At 31.4% G+C, this 19,449-nt stretch overlaps 3 protein-coding genes and 1 non-coding gene across 4 annotated transcripts; 3 read left to right on the forward strand and 1 right to left on the reverse strand.

Annotated features, from left to right (window-relative positions):
* Window positions 1-959: 959 nt before the first annotated feature.
* On the forward strand, window positions 960-6,166 carry LOC101258018 (BAG family molecular chaperone regulator 4). The gene is made up of 4 exons (XM_004249559.5): window positions 960-1,474; window positions 2,961-3,217; window positions 3,299-3,445; window positions 5,387-6,166. The coding sequence occupies exons 1-4, from the start codon at window positions 1,294-1,296 to the stop codon at window positions 5,984-5,986; spliced, it is 1,185 nt and encodes a 394-aa protein (XP_004249607.1). The 5' UTR covers window positions 960-1,293; the 3' UTR covers window positions 5,987-6,166.
* Window positions 6,167-8,359: 2,193 nt separating this feature from the next.
* LOC101248154 (uncharacterized protein) lies at window positions 8,360-12,146 on the reverse strand. Its single transcript, NM_001323957.1, has 3 exons — window positions 11,822-12,146; window positions 9,775-9,829; window positions 8,360-9,025 (listed from the first exon to the last, which is right to left on the reverse strand). Exons 1-3 carry the CDS (start codon window positions 11,906-11,908, stop codon window positions 8,655-8,657), a joined length of 513 nt encoding a protein of 170 aa, NP_001310886.1. The 5' UTR covers window positions 11,909-12,146; the 3' UTR covers window positions 8,360-8,654.
* TRNAG-GCC (transfer RNA glycine (anticodon GCC)) lies at window positions 8,410-8,480 on the forward strand. Its single transcript has one exon. It is a non-coding gene; the product is annotated as a tRNA-Gly (tRNA).
* A 3,729-nt stretch (window positions 12,147-15,875) lies between the features above and the next one.
* LOC101250944 (abscisic acid receptor PYL4) lies at window positions 15,876-17,387 on the forward strand. The gene has a single exon (XM_004249623.5). The coding sequence runs from the start codon at window positions 16,320-16,322 to the stop codon at window positions 16,959-16,961; it is 642 nt and encodes a 213-aa protein (XP_004249671.1). The 5' UTR covers window positions 15,876-16,319; the 3' UTR covers window positions 16,962-17,387.
* Window positions 17,388-19,449: the final 2,062 nt, after the last annotated feature.

The raw sequence follows: 19,449 nt of genomic DNA on the forward strand, positions 1-19,449 counted from the left end.
ATGACTTTTTAATTTGCAATATCTATTTTATGTAATTTTAATATTATTTTTTATTGAATATTTTAATGATCCACTTATCTAAAAAATTATGTTATTTTCTTAAAAAACCCGGGACTAAAAAAATATTTGAAACATAAGTTAATTAGTATATGTTTGTATGAACACTTTATCGAGAAAAAAAATTCAAAAATCTCAAATAACCTATAAACCTCTTAGGTTGAAAAATCTGACTTTTTTTTATTAATTTAATTTGATTTATAAATTTAAAAATTCAATACTAATAAATTAATTTAATATTTAAAAATTCAAACTAACTTGGTTATATACCCCTACTTTAAATCAATTATAATTAATAGAATCATTAATCATTATTTACACCAACATAGATATTTATTTACAGAAGGTATTTCATATCTGTTACATGTCATTTTAGTAATTACTTATAAAATTGTTATTTTCGTTGATAGATAAATATTGATCTCTAAGATACAATTTTTTTAACTTCATACAAAGAAAAATGTTTAAACTATGTGCATTACCAAAAAAAAATAAATAGCGATAAATAGATTTTATAGCTAAATAACAAAATCGATTATTAATTCTATTCATCGATAAATTAGCTATGAATTAGGTTAGTAATTAAATAATTAGAGATGGATTAGCAAGAAAAGTAGAGTAGCTAAGTACCAAATACATTATAATTCAGGTCTTAGTTTTACCTTTTTTATTGAACTAAAGTTCCATAAATAAATATTGTAATATTTTTGTTATATTTTTTTATTTATTTAATAAGATTATACAAAAGAAAATTTTAATAATTTAAATAGCGTAATAATTTTTAAAAAATTATGTTTTTAAATAAAAAATCTAATTTAAAAATTTAAATTATATACATCGAAATAAAACTTAACTTTATCTCAACTAATCTAAATAAACTTCTTATCAATTTAAATTAAACTAACTAAATCGAATCGTATGCTAAATCCGCCTACAAGCAGTGTTGATTTTAGGTATAATCCCTCCTTATTATAATCTTCATTAACTTAATCCTTTTTTTTTTCTTTAGAAAAAATTAAATAAGTTAATACATTTTAAAAAATATTATTATTATAAATAATAAATATTTTTTTTGTTATAATATATTTACGTAAGATTCCCTTTATCCGTACTTAGCACAGTTCCCTAGGTCTCTTGTACTTCCCCTTTGTCGTCTCCCTTTCTCAAATAATCTTCAAATTGTTACTGGTATCAATCTCTGTTGTGGAAGATCGATAATCCATCTCCGATTTGGGGATGAAAGAGTCAATCAATAGCAGTACCAGTTGCGGCGATGAAGCTGCTTGGGAAATTAGACCGAGCGGCATGCTTGTTCAGAAGAGAGAAAACGATGCTGCCGCTAATCCCACTATAATCATCAAGGTCTCGTATGCTTCTCAAGAATTTGACCTTCCTGTGCCACCTGAACTCACTTTTGGTAATATTCTCCCCTCATTTAGTGATTTTCAGCAAATTTTTTGGTTATATTTCGTGGTCGAAAGGATAGGGATTGTCCAGTTTGTGTGGATTCTGTATAGAATCTGTTTTTTTTTTTGAGTTTATTTATTGTATGTTGCTTGATACTAGCGCGGATCCTAATTATACATGTTAATGTTAATTTTATTTAGGGTTTAGCCAAAACTAATGAGTTATGCCAAAGCCGTAACTGTTAGCATGATGCATAGCGCTCGCACATCATGAATTAATAGCGAATAATTGTATATATTAATGTAATAACTATATAGTTTTGCATATGAGTGTAATTATAGCCAAAAGTATTGAGTTCTGCATGATGAATTGCTCACACATCACGAATTAATAGTGTTTATTGTGTATGTTAATGTAACTATATAGTGATGTATATAAGGGTAATTATAGAGATTTGTTGTAGTAATCAAAGAAAGTAATATTGTGATAGAATAGCAGATTTGGAGGGATAGAATAAAGGAATATGTTAATGTAACTATATAGTGATGTATATAAGTTTAATTGTAGAGATTAGTTATAGTAATCAAAGAAAGTAATATTGTGATAGAATAGCAGATTTGGAGGAATAGAATAAAGGATTGCTAGGGATAGGAATGACGGATCTTTTGGGATGTACTCTGTATACTTTCTATTTAATGGCATCACTCTCAATTTGAGAAGCATTTAACAGAAATTTGATAGTAACCGCAATGATGGCTCCACGTCTGGTAGGTTGTGACTTGTATCTATCCTTACATGGTTTCTCAGTAGTCAGTACAGTGGATAATGTTTCTAAAAAATGTTATTTTGTCCCTTTTCTTTCAATTTCTTGATAAATGATGATGTCAAGCTGCATTTGCACCCATCTCAACTATTTCATTGGGACCTGCATCCTCCCACCAAGGGCTAAGGCTTAGATAGATTGAAAGAAGTCTACTGGATTTTCTTACTTTTTTGGAATTCGAATTTCGAATTGCCTCCCATGATTCATTCAAGCTTCATCCACTTTTATGCCGCAATGTTGTTGCACCACTTGCTAGTTGCTACTTATATACTGGCAAGGTAGATTTGTAATTTGAATAGGAGGAAACGGAATGTTAGCTATCTACATTTTAGGATGAGGAGAAGTGTTTACAATGATAACCAACTATACCACAATGCCTTCTTAAGCTCTGACCATTTTCTTTTTTATCACAATTATTAAAAGCGCTTATAGTCCTCCAAAGCAATGTTTATGACATTGTTACCTGTGATCTATGCGGTGTTTCAGTGTGTGTAAGATTTTATTAACTCAAATCAAATCAACTTAGTAAATGTAATAGCTTTTATTGTTTTAGTAGAAGTAACAATTTTTGCATCATCTATATTTATACATGGATGTTATAAATTGTCCACAATACCTTCCTGCTATGCTTGAGCTGTTCTAAGCATTTAATGCCAATCAAATTTGGATATAGGTGAAGTAAAAAGTATCCTTTCCTCAATAATCGGTTTGGAGCCTAAGCTGCAAAAACTTCTATTCCGGGGAAAAGAAAAAGAAGATCATGAATATCTGCACTTGGTTGGTGTGAAAGACAATTCCAAAGTGTTAGTTATGGAGGAAGAAATGGTTGAGGAAAAAATTCCTGAAGAGGTTAGGGTTACCACTGAAATATCAAGAGGAGCCGAAGCTGTTGCTGAAGTGAGAACAGAAGTGGATAAGCTCTCAGAGCAGGTGGATTTCCTTTTGTTGTAAGGTGGCTGATGACACCATCATCTCTTAATTTGAAGTTTTACTTTGGTCTCATTACAACAGGTCTCTGCTGTACAAGCAGTCGTGTTTGGTGGTACTAATGTTGAGGACAAGGATATTATCCATTTGACAGAAATGCTGATGAGACAGCTACTGAAATTGGACGGCATTGAGGCTGCAGGAGAAGGAAGAGTACAAAGAAAATCGGAGGTGTGTTTCCTATACAATTAAATTTTGGTCCTACTTGTTAAATAATAATTATTTAGTTTATCCTAACTTAATTTTCAACTGTTGCAATATGCCACTAACTAGAATTTGAAGTGTATTTGATGTCCTTCACCTAGGTAGGCACTTGGTTTCAATTCTGATGATTTAACATTTGTGTAAAAGTAACTGAATAGCTTTGCTAATCATGTGTAGAAAACCACATAAGATAGATAAAATGTCCAGCCCTCAAAGTTTGGATATTCGAGGCTGTATGGATAATTCCCTTTGCTGTTCTTTCTGGTAGATTATGCCCTTTTTTTCACTGATGCCGAATGTTGCTTTATAGTTAATTGCATGAGATTGGATTTTTCTTCCTTTTTTTTAACATAATCTGTTACATAGCTTGGATGTCTGCCCAAACATAAGTTGTCCATTTAAATCTTGAAAATAGTTACATTCATTTTGACAACAAGAACTCCATTTTGTTCGTATTAAGCCTGATCTAAATTATTTTATACACAACATAGCTAGTTGAGGCCAGCTGTATGAATTATCACTGTCCATGTCTCTGCAATTTAAGTTCATCTCATTACGGTATTGTATAAATTTAAAATAAAAATATGGAGTATCTGAACTTTTCTATATTTTGCTACTGGCAGGACTAAGGGGCTCTTAGAAAATAATGGACTAAAAAGGACGTGCTAACACAACTAAAACTTAATCCCAACTAATTGTTATTCTTATTGGTAATCAAAATAACAAGCTTTGCCTTAAAGAGAGGCTGAGTGGATGATGAAACTTTCCTTTTGAGTCAATTATTTCAGAATTTTATTCTTTTTGGTAATCAAGAGGACAAGCTTAACTTCTAAAAGAAAAGGAGAGATGTTACCTAAGGGTGTGGTTACTGGTCGATGAAATGGGTTGAGAACTATGAGGTTTCAAGTTCAATCCCAGCTGAGAGAAAAAACATGAGGTGATTTCGTCCCATTTGTTTAAGCCTTGGTGGACAAATTTACCAAGTACCAGTACCTGTGCTGCTGGGAAGTAGCAGGTAACATGTGGAATTAGTCAACGTGTGCTCAAGTTGGTCCGAATACCATGGTTATTTAAAAAAAAAGATGCACAAGCTTTGGTTAAAGAGAAGGTGAATAGATGATGAGGGTCTTCTGTCTGCCACCTTGTCCATCACATATTTATCAATTTAGCTCAGTAACATTCCTTCTTCAGTAAAAAACACGGTTAATAAGAAATTATGCCATATCATTTTGATTACAACTAACAACACAATCAATATGAAATAATCCTAGGATAATTTGTTTTCAAACTAAATGACCCCAGAATGAGTTAAATTTGTATGTCATCTAAAGAAATAAAAAAACTAATAAAACTGAAATAATCAACTCTCTTTGGTTTTTGTATTTGTTAATACTTAATAAAAAGATATAGTCGTTTTGATTTCTTTTTAGGTAAAAAGCCAACCAAATTGAACCCCCCCCCCCCTCCCGCTACTTAAGTTCCTCAATTTCTGACTTGAACTATCACTTCGCTGGAAACAGATCACAATTATCTTATTCCTTGATGTTTATTTATTTAATCTCAGTAGCCTCTTGTTCTCATACATTGTCAACTTCCTTGGCTAACCGATTCGAATTGCTTAACTAATGTATTTCTATCAATTATTAACGGTCTAAACTAACTGTAAAATGGTAATTTTCGCTGTCTTCATAATCTTCTACATTGATCTTTTGATGTTCAGAAACTTTTACGTCATATTTGAGATATCTGTTGTGAATATGATTAGAAAAACGGAGTGTTGATAACTGCTGCATTCAATACTTGCTTCTAGAGGAAAACTGCTGCTTATGCCCCTATTGTTTTTTTTGCATGATTGAACAAATTGATGATCACTGCACTATAATGTCAAGTTCTTTCTCCCCTTTTCAGGTTCGTCGTGTCCAAAACTTAGTAGAGACATTGGATGCAGTAAAAGCAAGAAATTCCAATCCCTTTATCAACAACAGTAATGCCGTGTCAGTGACTACTCAATGGGAGACATTTGATTCGGGGGTTGGAAGCCTGAATGCCCCACCACCACCTAGACCTGTGCTTGAGGTTGGAAGCATAAACACTCCATCTCCTCCTAGACCCGTGCTTGGGGTTGGAAGCATGAAGGCCTCACCTCCGCCTAGACCTGCGTTTGGGGTTGGAGGACTGAACACCCCACCACCTCCTACACCCGTGCTTGGAGTTGGAAGCATGAACGCCTCAACTCCTTCTAGACCTGCGTTTGGGGTTGGAGGACTGAACACCCCACCACCTCCTACACCCTTGCTTGGAGTTGGAAGCATGAACGCCTCAACTCCTTCTAGACCTGTGTTTGGGGTTGGAGGACTGAACACCCCACCACCTCCTACACCCGTGCTTGCAGTTGGAAGCATGAATGCCCCATCTGCTAGACCTGTTCTTGGGGTTGGAAGCCAGACCACCCCACCTCTTAGACCGCCCACTACTATAGTGACTGAGGATTGGGAACAATTCGAATAGAGTAGCTATATACGTTTCCATTTTATGATTTTTGAAGAAACAAAAAATGCCAGTTATTTAGGCACTACTGACCACTATTATTTTGTCATCTATACTGTCGTTACAGTAAAATATTTTTGGTGGATGTAAGTTAATGATCAGTCAAACATAGAGGTTTAATGAAATCGTGTTGGTAAGTTACTTCTGTGTGTTGTATAAGATTAAATCAAAGTTTAGTGCATAATTCACCCTCAAGGTCACTCCCGATCATGGGATGACAATCTAGGAGTGTTAAATTGACGGGTTGAACTACGTTAGGGCATGTAAAATGGAGTGTTTTGTATATCTCCTTTGTGGCCCCACCAGGCGCGAATTTGGATTGGCCAGGCAGTAAATTTCTGATACAGGACGATTAAATTAAAAAAAAATGTAATTTATCCTAGATTTGTCTCTTTGTACTTTCTAGTCATTAGTATTTATGAAGCTCAAAATCAAACAAATCGATGATGGTTCACTTGTTACTTTCAATTTCCGGACCTATGTGCGCCTGTCTTATAAACCTCAATTATTTTTTTTGGTTCCCACACGGTACCTGTTTTTGAGAATGACTAATTTAGATTTATGACGGAGGGTTTTACTTTTAACGGGGTTAGGTGCTTCACATATCAAAGATAATTCTATATTTAGGGTTCGAATTCAAGATATATTTTGGTATTTTTTTTTTACGTGAAATCCAATTTAATTTTGAGCTACTACAACAACATATGCAGTGAGAAAGATAGAGTGTGCACATAATGGAAGTAGAGAAGCTAAATTTTGAGCTAATAATTGTTAAAATATATGACGTATTCGAAGCTAATATCTTAAAAATATTCTGAATCCGTCTCCCTCAATAGACTTTGGCCCAAAGTTAGTGACATTGACATCTTCTAGTATCTTGTCCCCTTACTTGTTGCAATCATTTTCACGTTTTGATATAATATATGGTCCATATTGTACCATATTATTCATTTTCAAAAATCTCAAGTTAATTCCAGTCCAAATGAGATAAATATCATGAAAATGGACAATTTAAAAGTGGGACTACCATACACTATAACATGCCAAAAAACTATCAATGAAATTTCGTACCCTATCAAACATGAACAAATTATAATAAAATAAATAATATACCATACCATATGCTATATTTTTGTTAGAACTTTCTTTCTTTTATGTCTACTTTGATGAAAACAATAGTACCCTCCATGGCTCCAAATGAATTTTACCAAAAAGGTGATGATCCAATTATTCTATCAACTAAGGATCATAATTTTGCTCTAAGTGGAGAAATTATGTTGCTGGTACTTGTACTTCTTTTTACTCTTTTTATAGTCACTTTGGTTTTCTTCTTGTGTATGAAACATTGTTTAAGGAACTCTTCATGTACTCCATCAGACCAAATTGTTCAATCACCTAATTATTTTTCCACTCCCATGACAATTAAGCCGTTGTATCGCGATAGCGCGGAGCCATAATTTTTTTCAGATTTTAAGTCATATTATAAATGTATATTTGGAATTGTACGTTGGATTTAGAATGATTATTGTATTCTAATTGTATATCTTTTTTCTATCTGTATTATATAGTTCAATTGAATCCACAGAACCTACTTTAGCTCTGTTTTGATGGCAATGAATAGTTTTAGAATGATTGTTATCTTACCGTATGTATACATTTTGATCACTTTTTCTATTTGCATTAAATAGTTAAGTTGAATGCACAGAACCTCAAATTGTTTTTGGTGACAAAGAATAATAGACTTCAATTTCTTCTTTGATAACTTTGGTCTTTGAGGTTGCTCTTTGTCTCTAGCATATGCATGAAGCTATAGTAATACTATGGTTTCATTTATCTTGGTTTTGATTTTTTGTTATCTTGATGCTTGTGATTTTCGACCAATGAACTAGAATAATATAATTCTAGCAACTAATGATTGTGATTTCATTTTCAATGGGTTTCAAACTAACATTTCAATATCATATTCGACGACGAGTTCTAAGTTATGAGCGCTCAAATACTTTAATCTTGACTTCCTCCTTCCCATTTTATGTGGCACCATTATCTTTTCGATCGGTCCCAAAAAGAATGTCACATTTCCTTATATGGTAAGTATTTAAAGGTATAATTTCTTTTTTACCCTTGTTAGTCCCACATAATTTTTAAAAATAGTACTCAAATACATTTATAAGCAGAGAGAAAAGTGAGTCAACTTTTGTAGGACAATTTAATAAACATTTCAAAATCTTCATTTTTTTTCTTAAACTCCACGCCCGATCAAATATTGCCACATAAAATGAGACTGAGGGAGTAAGAAATAAGAAAGTCATTTTCTTCTATTGTAAAGGTCCTCAATGATTTTAAAGTATGTTCATTAAGTTATGTCTCCACTATCATATACAACAGCACCAGTGGTCTAGTGGTAGAATAGTACCCTGCCACGGTACAGACCCGGGTTCGATTCCCGGCTGGTGCATATATAATATTTTTTAAAAAAATTACATAAATCTAATTACAAAGTTAATATTTCACAAGTGCAATCAACATTACAATTTTTAAACCAAACTTGCATCACAGTTTCAACCAAACTTATAAATAGTAGTATTTATTAACTATCAATCTTATCGTTCATCGCGAGTTGATATCACCACTAGAATTTATCTACAGTAAATCCATCTCTCAACACCTCATACGCCTCTCTACTGCGGGATTTCTTCAACCCAGCCGTGACATAAAGCTTTGATTTTTCAGATGAAATGGCAGTAACTTTTACCCAGATCATTACCTTTGTTTTTATTCCCTCAATGTCAGCTAGCTTTCCTTTCTCCAAGTATCCAGTAACCGCGGTAGAGAAGCGTAATACAGATGAATCTCTGTAACCAACCTCACATATTGAAGGAATATAAACAGTGAGCTTCCTGGTTTCTTCGTTGAACTCATAGTTGGTGGCATCACGAGGGAAAATGCCTACTGGAATGTCGTGTTCCTTCAGCAGTTCTGGTAATGGCTTTTGCATTTTCCCTACAAATCCAGTGCAAAGCAAGGATGAGAAAGCTCCTGAATATTTTGGCATAAGAATACAAGGAATGACCGAAGAAAGCTCGTGATTGAATAATCGAGGAAAGGTCGTGACTTTTCATGAGCATTTATATATGAAAACCAATAACTCAACAAAATGAATCAATGGTCTTCAGTCGCTATGAAAAATTGTTTAGAGTATTTAGTATTTACTATTACAAGAAAGCAAACATTTTTGGATTATTATTCAAATTATTCAAACTATCCAGCATTTCAGCTTTAGCCTCTTTTCTTTCAAAAATGGATTATTTTTCTGGAAAAATACCCAAAAAAAAAAAACAAGAAGAGAGTGATGTTTCTTTCGACATTTAACATGGTTATCACAAGCTAGTTTACAGTCTGACTACAAACCACTATCCTCTACATCATGAGACTCGCCAGACAGAAAAAGGTCAGCATTTTATTTCCCTGTATTGGTGTCAGCCAAACCTTTATAACTAGAGCAAGGGTGGCAAGAGGGCTAATGTTTCACAAGCTTCAAGTATAACCTTTTCTTAAAAGTAGTTAATGATCGAGTAAGTAATATGTGTAAGAGCTCATATTTGATGAAAGAATAAAATTATTGGAACACACAGTTGTAATGCATTATCGTGGATTTTGGTCCAAAGGTACTTTAAGCTAGCTACAAGAATGGGGCAGTATGGAAAGATAAAATGTGGAAACTAATAAAAAGAGTAATGAGGAAGACTAACCTTTAAGCTTGTTCACCAGCCATTTGCTTCCTCCTTCGATACTGCTTTGCAAGGACTAATTTTTAAAACGGGAAAGTGTCAGTCAAGTAAGAAGATGAAGAAAAAGAGAGGAAATTCCATGCAGATAAGTGATCTCAAGACGGGACAAAATCAATCAAAATAACAAAATGGTCTCTCCGAGCAAATTCCAAATTAGTGAACATATTTATTTGCTTTAGGGTAGGCATTTCACAAATAGTTTCAGCTCACACATCATAGCAGATTGAAATTCCATCCAGATTTTAATAAAATGGAGGCTTGTTTTAAACTTTTAATTTATCACATCAATTACGATTAAAAATCTCACGAGGGTAAGAGCTTGAAAGTGGAGTGTATAATTATGTGTTTCTGTTCTTAGTACTCTGCAACATTATATACACTAAAAAAGAGAAGAAAAGCATAACGTAGCACTATACTTAGATTTTCAGGAAACGTGAAGTTCCTATTCACTAGTAGCTTCAGCCTTTGGGAATTATGGAATGCCAGGATTTGTTCAAGGCTCGGATCTGGCATGCAGGGTGTTGGTTGTGCTGTGCACTTATTTTATTAATAAAGGAGAATAGACACATCATGTTTCTACCCTTCACATAAGAAATTATTGTGCTTTAAAATCCAAAAGTGCAATAATGAAAAGAAAAGACACATAACAACAAAATTTATGTCCAACCACTACAATAAATCTGTGTCTGCCCTAAAACAAGTGAGGACTGTAGCAAAGATACGAATCACTACCCCCCTGGAAATTGTTGAGGAAAATAAACAAAAACAATGGCATGCGAAAGAAGACTATTGGCTCAAATTTGATAGGCAAAATACTAACATAAAGGAGGTCGAAAGACTTAATAAAAGTTAGTCAGACTGTTCTTCTGCTCAACTTTGAGAATAATGAGATCTTAGTAGACTATTCCACGATGTAACATCCCCACATACAGGGAGAGAGTCATTCCCTCAGACATCTTGTTCTTGAAAAGGAAAAGCAGGTTAAGCTGTTTAGCAGGATGGTATGAGTAATTTAAATATATATTTTTAAGCATTCACATTCTCAAACCTTATACCCAAAGAATCTTTCATATCGTATTCTTTATTTAGTCATACAGAATACCATTTATTCATTTTCTTGAGGATAGTTATTCTCTTGTTAATCATCTAAGGAAGCTGATCAGTATGAGTCATGAGCTTTGTTCTTTATTTATCAGTTATTCTTTTGACAAATTCTGAAACAGACATGAGCTTTCTCATTCTTACTCAACATCGAATTTGTAGGAAAAGTCAAAGGCCATTGCAAGGTCTACTTAAAATATGACATTTCAGTAGGTATATTTTGTCGCAATGCAACTATGAATTCAATGAAGAAAACAAGAAGCTTATTTTGCAGGTAAGTTAAGTCGATAATAGAATGTGTCTATGTGTGAGGTCAATCACAAAAAGTGAGCCATTCCCTTTGGAGATATCAGCAGCTAAATGATTGCAAATAGAGTCCAAATTCAAAAGTAATCCTCCATACTTAATATCAATCGACTTGAATGATCGAATCAATTCTCTCACTTTGTCTTGCAGACAAGTGATCATATAGAATTTTAAAGTAGATATGCACGGTATACAGTTAAATAGAGATATTGTAAATGCGGATACACTTATTATACACGTGAGTACAATTATATTCCACAAAATTTCAAATTTAAGAATGATATTCTAATTAGGCAATACTAAGATCATCAGCATAGAGAGAAAACATTAATAGTAACTCAATCAATTGAATTCCTCTAAACGTAATAAAAGTACATAATTAGAACGGAAATTTCAAAATTAAGAAGACTAAACTTCTAATTAGGCAATAAATAAGATCATCAGAATAACTCAATCAATTGAATTCCTCAAAACATAATTTTAAGCACATAATTAGGATCAGTGTAAACCCTAGTAATGCCCAAAAATCCATCAACTACAGAAATGAAATTAAGGACTGTAAATGACGAAAAATTGAAAGAAAACAGAGTTTAGGGTTTACATTAATGTCATCGCCGACGGAATTGATCTCCTTGTTGGCTTTTTGACCAATCCAATAGGAACCTACCTTGTTCAATATCTGATCCATTTAATAAGTTTCAACTGAATTCCGATTTATACACACACAAAACCAGCTGAGAGTAAACACTTCTCCGTCGTCGTCGAATTGTTCTTCTCTCCGGTAGCTCAGCTGTAAGAGAGACGGAGGAAGAAATTTCTTTGCCAACTTCTCAACACTGACCCAAAGGACGCGCAGACGACTTGTCTTTTTTTCTTTCCTACCGTTACAATATTTATATTTAAACCGATTAAATTTAATTTTGTGTTTTTCGTTTTAAGTTTTATGTATAAATTCACAAATAAAGATGACTTTCGTTTTAAATTTTATGTATAAATTCGTTAATAAAAATGACTTTGTAAGTAAGGACAACACATGAAGAAATAGTTATCACTTCCTCGATAATGATGCAGGCATGTTATTAGAGGTTAATGTCATTTGCGTCTATTACTAGTTTCTTTGTCAATTAAAAACAACTTAAAATCGATTTTTACATATCAAATTTGAGTACATGTGTGTGGAAAATCAGATACTTACGACAAAATATTGACTACAACGTACAAGTTGCTACTTTTAAAGGTACCACATTGATATAAAATATGACCACTTAACCACCTCATATAAATCTGAATTTAATATACTCATCAATAATTGGCAAATGGTGTAAATAGGTTCACAAAAATCATTTGAGAATTCCAATTTTTCTATGGAGAATGGTCAAAGTAAACTTTCACTATCTACGAATAATTTTTATTTTGTATAAATGATATTAACTTTTCGAGAAAGTAATTCGAATGAACATAACTTAAGTCAAAGTGGGCTATAAAAAAAATTACACGTGATTCTTGTTATCCATCACCATCAAATACACATGGTTAATAAAACGAAAATTATCAAAAAGCCTATCTAAAATTATTTCGTTGAGAGCACTAACATCAAAAATAGATATTGCAATATGGTAATTTGAATTAGTTACCAAACTTCAGATTAGGGGGAAGTACTCCTATAGTCTAACTTCATCCAAAAAAAATTAATACATACTGACTTTTCTTTTTGAAAATGTCAAAGAATACATATTTAATTTTTTTAAAAGTAATGTGGCTTCTTATTTTGGAATAGGATCCAAATTTAGGTGTAATTATTTGGTAATAATTACTTTGTTAGTATAGAATTAGGTGTAATTGAGGGAAGGATTATACTCTCTAATTTTGGCAAAAAATGGGTGGTTAATACAAAAGTATAAGAATATTAAATGATAAAATTATAATTGTTCAATCAAAAACATGAAGCTAAAAATTTCATTGTAATTACATTATATCAATTATATGTTATTCTAATTATTATATTAATTATTATACAATAATTTTCAAATATTTCCTTATTGTATTCTCATTACAAATTTGTCTTTGTATTTTTCTACAACTGTCCCAACGCATACCGTCATATTGCCTCTACATATATACGAAAAGCAAATAGTCGTATAGTTGGAATATAATTATCTTATAATATGAGGAAAAAAAAGATATAATATCTTGCTGAGATCTATGTCTTCCAACTTTGAGCGTACACAAATAGACACTCAAATTTATAAAATAAACAAGTAGATACATCAGGTGTTATGTAGGACGTCATGTTCGACGAATGTGTTTATTTTTTCAATTTTAAATAAATTTATATATCTACTTATATACGCTCAAAATTGAAGAGCGCGTGTATAAACTAAGTTCAAATTTAAAGACATTTTTATATTATGTCAAAAATAAATTACCACTATAATATAATATTCCAATAAAATTATAATGTAATGATCTTTTTTTAGTGGAGAACCAGCTCAAGTTGGTTGTATTTATAAGTTCATTCAATTGATTTAATATGCATGTTTTTTTATCACCTTTTATTTCACTTACATACTTTTTTTTCATCTCCTTCATATTTTCATATAAAATATGGAAATATCGATTGTAAAACTAAAACAATAACAATAACAATAATAATTTTATTTCGTTTATTAATTATCTAATCTACTTAAAATGCTTATCAATAAGTGCGGAAAAAAAAGAAACTGAAAATATAGAAGACTTTAGAAGGAACCATGTGAAATTAAAAAAGTTTATCCTCCAACTATTATAAAACTTCCATTTGGAATTTAATTTATTTTTTTTTCCTCCACTTGAGGTATTCACCAACAAAATATATATCAATGACATGCCCATATATTTTATTTATCATTTTATATTAGATGGAAGTAAGAATTGATAATGTTAATGCGCCTAGATTGGATGTCACCAACTATTGGAAAACATAAGCTATTCATATTTTAGAAAAAATAATTGAGTCGATAGCTAATTAATATTATTATTTTTGTTAAAAAAAAAATTGCCTATTGCTAATAAAAATATAGATATTTGAGTTTGTTGAGTGGTGGCCAAAACATCACCCCAGGAATTTCATAGGGTAGATATTGTTAGTATGTCATTTCCCACCTTCTCTTAGCATTAATTTATTGACCTTAGGTTATATGTATCGTTAATATTATTGAATTTTAGTGTAGCGGGATAATCTATTTTTTTTATATACTTCCTTATAGATGTTTCGTATAATCATAAAACAGAAAAGACTGCAATCCCTTTATTAGGAGATTTTGTGATACAAAAACAATATAATCTGTTCATTCAATTGACTATATATATAATAGAATTAGAATTTTATTTAACGCAATTTAAAATGTCAGACTTGCGATTCAATCATTCAAACCTATGACCTAATACAACTTTTGAACCCCTCCTATCAAGGGGTTATCATTATCTTATATTCAATATTTTTTACCTTTGTTACATGATATAATTTTATATGTATAACAAAATATATTTACCAATGAGGATGAGAATATTATAAGATATTTATTAAGAGTAAATATCTTGATTAGTTGATAAATTTATATCAGATGAATTAAATTAATCAGGTCTAACTCAGTAAATTTTGAAAACTTCAAAATGATAAGTATAACAGATAAATACATGACCTAAGAATGTAATCTCTACGAGAGAGTTGAGAGCAGAGATAGAATTTCTCATCCACAAGGGTGAGTCCAATATAATATTAGACTAGTTGAGCTTAGAGAAAAGTGGCCAACTCAATTGGAATATCTCAAGAGAGATACCATATGAGTGGATATCATAAGGTAATTCCAATGGTAGTTTTCACAATAAAACAACAAAAAGTGGTCTATCTAAAGAGTGTATGTATTGTGGGGTTCAAAGGTAAACTTATCATTATTATTATGGCTACTCATTTAATTGAACTCATACCTTTTGAGACAAAATATAAATGATAGTAATAAATAGTAGAGAAAAGTTTATACGAACAATATGGACAGAGCTAATATAGAGTTTGCAGGTCTATTCGAATCTAATTTTATCTTAACAAAATTTATGAACTACATATAAATTACTTAGTTAAAATTTTAAATTTATAAACTTCATATTTTAACTCTGTCTATCCGTATAAATTATTTAAACCGTAGAAATATATAGAATTGAGGGAGATGATTGGTTCCCCAAATCTCTGCGGTAAAACAGAAAAGCCCGACTTTGGTGGGCATAGAAGACTTGATTTGTCATTGTCCTTGTTATAATAATATATATCATTCTTTTTAAAACATTTTCTTTTAAAATGTATCATAAAAATTTTAAAACATTTTACTAACACTAGAATTGAAAAGAATTTTATACACACATGAAATAAAGAAAGAACAAGAACAAAGAAGGAAAGGATGAATGGAGAAGAGATATAAATAAGTTAAACAATCTTGAATGACTCGCTCATGTTTATGCCTTTTATCTCATGAATACACATAATAGTATAAAGATGAACAATTAAGTACACATCTTACGTGATATCTTCATATAATTTATGTTTTATTGGTGTACCACATGTATTATATTACATATAAATCATGTATTGATTTGTTAAATTTTATAAAAATTTAAATATTTATTTATAAACAATCAATCTTGAATAATATAAACATAAAATAAAGTTAAAAATATATTATATTTTACTTTATATATATTCATAATTCAATATTAATTTCTTAACTTTTAATGGAACTCGTTACATCGGACTTTATCGTTACCCACCTGGGTGCAATATCTTATCCTGTACCCCTTTAGCCCTCTTTTTTATGCACCAACTTGATCTCATTTTTTTGGCTCCCACTAGCCCCACTATTTTGTCAACCTCACGTGAAGGGTGAACCCCCATCTCTTTTTTTTTTTTTTTTTAAATTACTTTTTCTCAACTTCAACCAACTATTTCTTAATTAGCTCTAATTTCTACACTGTATATATATATACAACTTAATCGCACCAATAAGAACACAAGAGAGAAGAAATCATCACTACTTTTTCATTTTCTCTCAATTTTCAAATCAGCAACAAAAATGCCTCCAAGTTCTTCAGATTCATCTGTTTTACTCCAACGAATTAGCTCTAACAATACTCATGATTTTGCTTACAAGCAATCTCATCATCAGTTACAGAGACGCATGCCGATTCCCTGTTCGACGGAAGTACCTGATTCTGTTTCCCGGTACCATACTCACACTGTAAGTCCTGACCAGTGCTGCTCCGCCGTGATCCAGCGGATCTCAGCTCCTGTCTCCACCGTATGGTCGGTGGTCCGCCGATTTGACAATCCGCAGGCGTATAAGCATTTTGTTAAAAGCTGTCATGTTGTTGTTGGCGATGGTGACGTCGGTACTTTACGGGAAGTCCGTGTGATTTCCGGTCTCCCTGCTGCTAGTAGCACGGAGAGGCTAGAGATCCTCGACGACGAACGCCACGTCATCAGTTTTAGCGTTGTCGGTGGGGACCACAAGTTAGCCAATTACCGATCTGTGACTACGCTTCACACGGAACCGAGCTCCGGCAATGAAGCGGCGGCGGAGACGATCGTTGTGGAATCGTACGTCGTTGATGTACCGCCTGGTAATACTAGAGAAGAGACGTGCGTTTTTGTGGACACAATCGTGAAATGCAACCTTCAATCGTTATCTCAGATCGCGCAGAATTCAGCCAGATGAAAATCTTCGTCAATTTTGAATATGTATTTTGGATCGATCAACTTGCTCTAACGCTTCACTTTTCGATTATATTCGTGTTGAAAATTTCAAAAATATACATTTTTGAAGTATTTAATACGTATATATTCATATTTTGAAGAGTTCGAACAGGTCGCGGATCTGAATTAATGAAGACAACTAATCGATGATGCTTGTGGTGATGATCTGATGATATCATATGCGATGCATGATTGTTTCGTTGCACCTTTATTAGGTGTGTGTTAATCTCCTTGTCATCACTTGTTGAAGATAAGTTCTTGATCAAATTAATCTTTGTACTTTGCTTAACTAATTTCATACTCTATAATTTTGTCTATATTGTTTTCTTTATCGATTTCGTTATCATGGTATGAGACAGATTCATATATCTTAATTTTAATATGATAATTTGATTTGTTTTGTTTTTAGAAGTAAATATATTAAATATACATAGCTTAATCGCAACGAAATAATTTGATTTATAAGCAACGATTAAGTTTAAAGTGCACATGCATGAATTAGCCGACTCTTGAATACACCCAATGGTTACTAGCTAGCTAAACTTGATCATTTATAATTACTAAAAGGCAATTAGATTAAATTAAGTAATCACATAGGTATCTAAACTAAGACAAAATTAAATGTATGTAGTACATTACACCCTTCCATTTTTAATTTAAATTAGTAAGTACTTATCGATAAGGAAAAATAGGTGATTAATACGAAAATATTTTTTTAGAATGGCTCAATTAATTTGGAGAGTGATTATAATTGATCACTCCTCAATGCTTTTAAGTCGAATCTATCACATAGAATTTGCTAGTGTGATTTACATCTCGTGTGATTTGCAAGCTATTATACAATAATAAATTTATTCGGACACAATAAAACGCCCGCGACTGAATACTCACCTGAAAAGCAGAAGCTATAGTGATTGTGGGGTTTAAAAAAGAATCACAAATAATAAGGTAATGGCTATTTTTTTCCCTTTTGAAAAGTGTGTTTATATTATGTATTTATTTATTTTAAAAAAGAAGAGAACAGAACATGGTGTAGAACCAAACAAGATACTCTGCAAGTTGGAAGATGACTTTAGTTAATTTATTTATTTCAAAAAAGAAACCAATTAGCTTATCTATCTATATCAATAAAATAAATAAATAAATAAAATACTAGCAAGTTGCAAATATTTGAATAATTTATAAATGCAAGTTGGAAATATTTAAATAATTTATATATGCAAGTTGCAAGAGGGTTTGTTGTTTCTCACCTCAGCTGTATTGTTGGGTTTTGGCATTGAATATATTATTAGAAGGAATTTGTGGCTACAAATTGCAAAGTGGGTATTATATTTAATAGATACTTTAATGATCCTCGTGATTCTTGTCTACCTATTTTTAGTTCCTATTTCATCAATCTACAAAGTTGCAAGTGGGTACTCTGGGGGGTCAGTAAATTATAAGATAGGTAATCTCTTATTAATAAAGTTAAAATTTATATAAAATTTAATTTTGCTTCAAAATTTACATCAAAATGCATGAAAGAAGATATTGAAAGCTTAATTTATCTGAACAACAAATTTACCGTGTTTATTTCGACTTAAGATTAAATTAGATCATTTTTCTGTATTTTTCAGTTATTTATGGTTGACTTGACACATATTTAAAAAATAATAAATAATAGGTGTTATGTTGCTATATTATTCTTTTTAAATTGAATTTGATGCTTTGAAAAATGTAATTGATAGCAATGATAAAATAGACATTAAAGGATAAATCATCTCTTTATTATTTAAACTGAACAAGTTTATTGAATAACTATGTTTAATATAACGAACAAGACTTTCGTAATATTTAAATGTTATAGTATCATGGTATGTATTTTTTCATACTTGATGAGAGATTTCAAGTCATAGATATGGAAAAATTAGTAGAGAAAGTGTTATCTTATTATTTAGCAACTGCCCCTATTTTATTATTTATTTCTTTAGAGATCTCTGTAAAAGGGATTATGAAACTAAAACTATACTGATAATAAGGATTGATATACCAATAACTATGCTAATTACCTAATTTGTATTTAAATAAAAAAATTTGCGTTAAAAATATATATTATTATCACTTAATTATAATTAAATGATAATTCTTATGTATAAATGCATGATCTGAACCTATTTATTTTGATATAAAAAATATATCGTAATATTAATCAAAATTATTATCGTTTGACTTTAAAAAAATCATGACAATTAAAAGTACATACGGGGATATTAACTTATTATAGGCAAATGCAGCTTAATCCTATAGTTTTCCTTCTCTATTTTTGATCCATATTTTTGATTTCCTTTCCACATTGTATGAAATTACAACGTTATTAGAAATAAAAGTTTTTTTCACGAAAAATCAGTGGGAAATTTTTGTTATAGAATATAAATCTTTTATGTATTTCCATCGAACTATCAAACCAACTC

The sequence above is a fragment of the Solanum lycopersicum genome, chromosome 10, assembly GCF_036512215.1.
Source record: "Solanum lycopersicum chromosome 10, SLM_r2.1".
NCBI classification, from domain to species: domain Eukaryota; kingdom Viridiplantae; phylum Streptophyta; class Magnoliopsida; order Solanales; family Solanaceae; genus Solanum; species Solanum lycopersicum.

What these genes read in the sequence shown, in the direction of transcription:
- LOC101258018 (XM_004249559.5), top strand. Translation starts at nt 1,294, where the DNA reads ATGAAAGAGTCAATCAATAGCAGTACCAGTTGCGGCGATGAAGCTGCT. An exon ending in GCCACCTGAACTCACTTTTG is followed by an intron (nt 1,475 to 2,960) that starts GTAATATTCTCC and finishes ATTTGGATATAG; the next exon opens with GTGAAGTAAAAAGTATCCTT. An exon ending in TGGATAAGCTCTCAGAGCAG is followed by an intron (nt 3,218 to 3,298) that starts GTGGATTTCCTT and finishes TCATTACAACAG; the next exon opens with GTCTCTGCTGTACAAGCAGT.
- LOC101248154 (NM_001323957.1), bottom strand. Translation starts at nt 11,908, where the DNA reads ATGGATCAGATATTGAACAAGGTAGGTTCCTATTGGATTGGTCAAAAA. An exon ending in CCGTCGGCGATGACATTAAT is followed by an intron (nt 9,830 to 11,821) that starts GTAAACCCTAAA and finishes TTTAAAAATTAG; the next exon opens with TCCTTGCAAAGCAGTATCGA. An exon ending in GCTGGTGAACAAGCTTAAAG is followed by an intron (nt 9,026 to 9,774) that starts GTTAGTCTTCCT and finishes CTGGATTTGTAG; the next exon opens with GGAAAATGCAAAAGCCATTA.
- LOC101250944 (XM_004249623.5), top strand. Translation starts at nt 16,320, where the DNA reads ATGCCTCCAAGTTCTTCAGATTCATCTGTTTTACTCCAACGAATTAGC.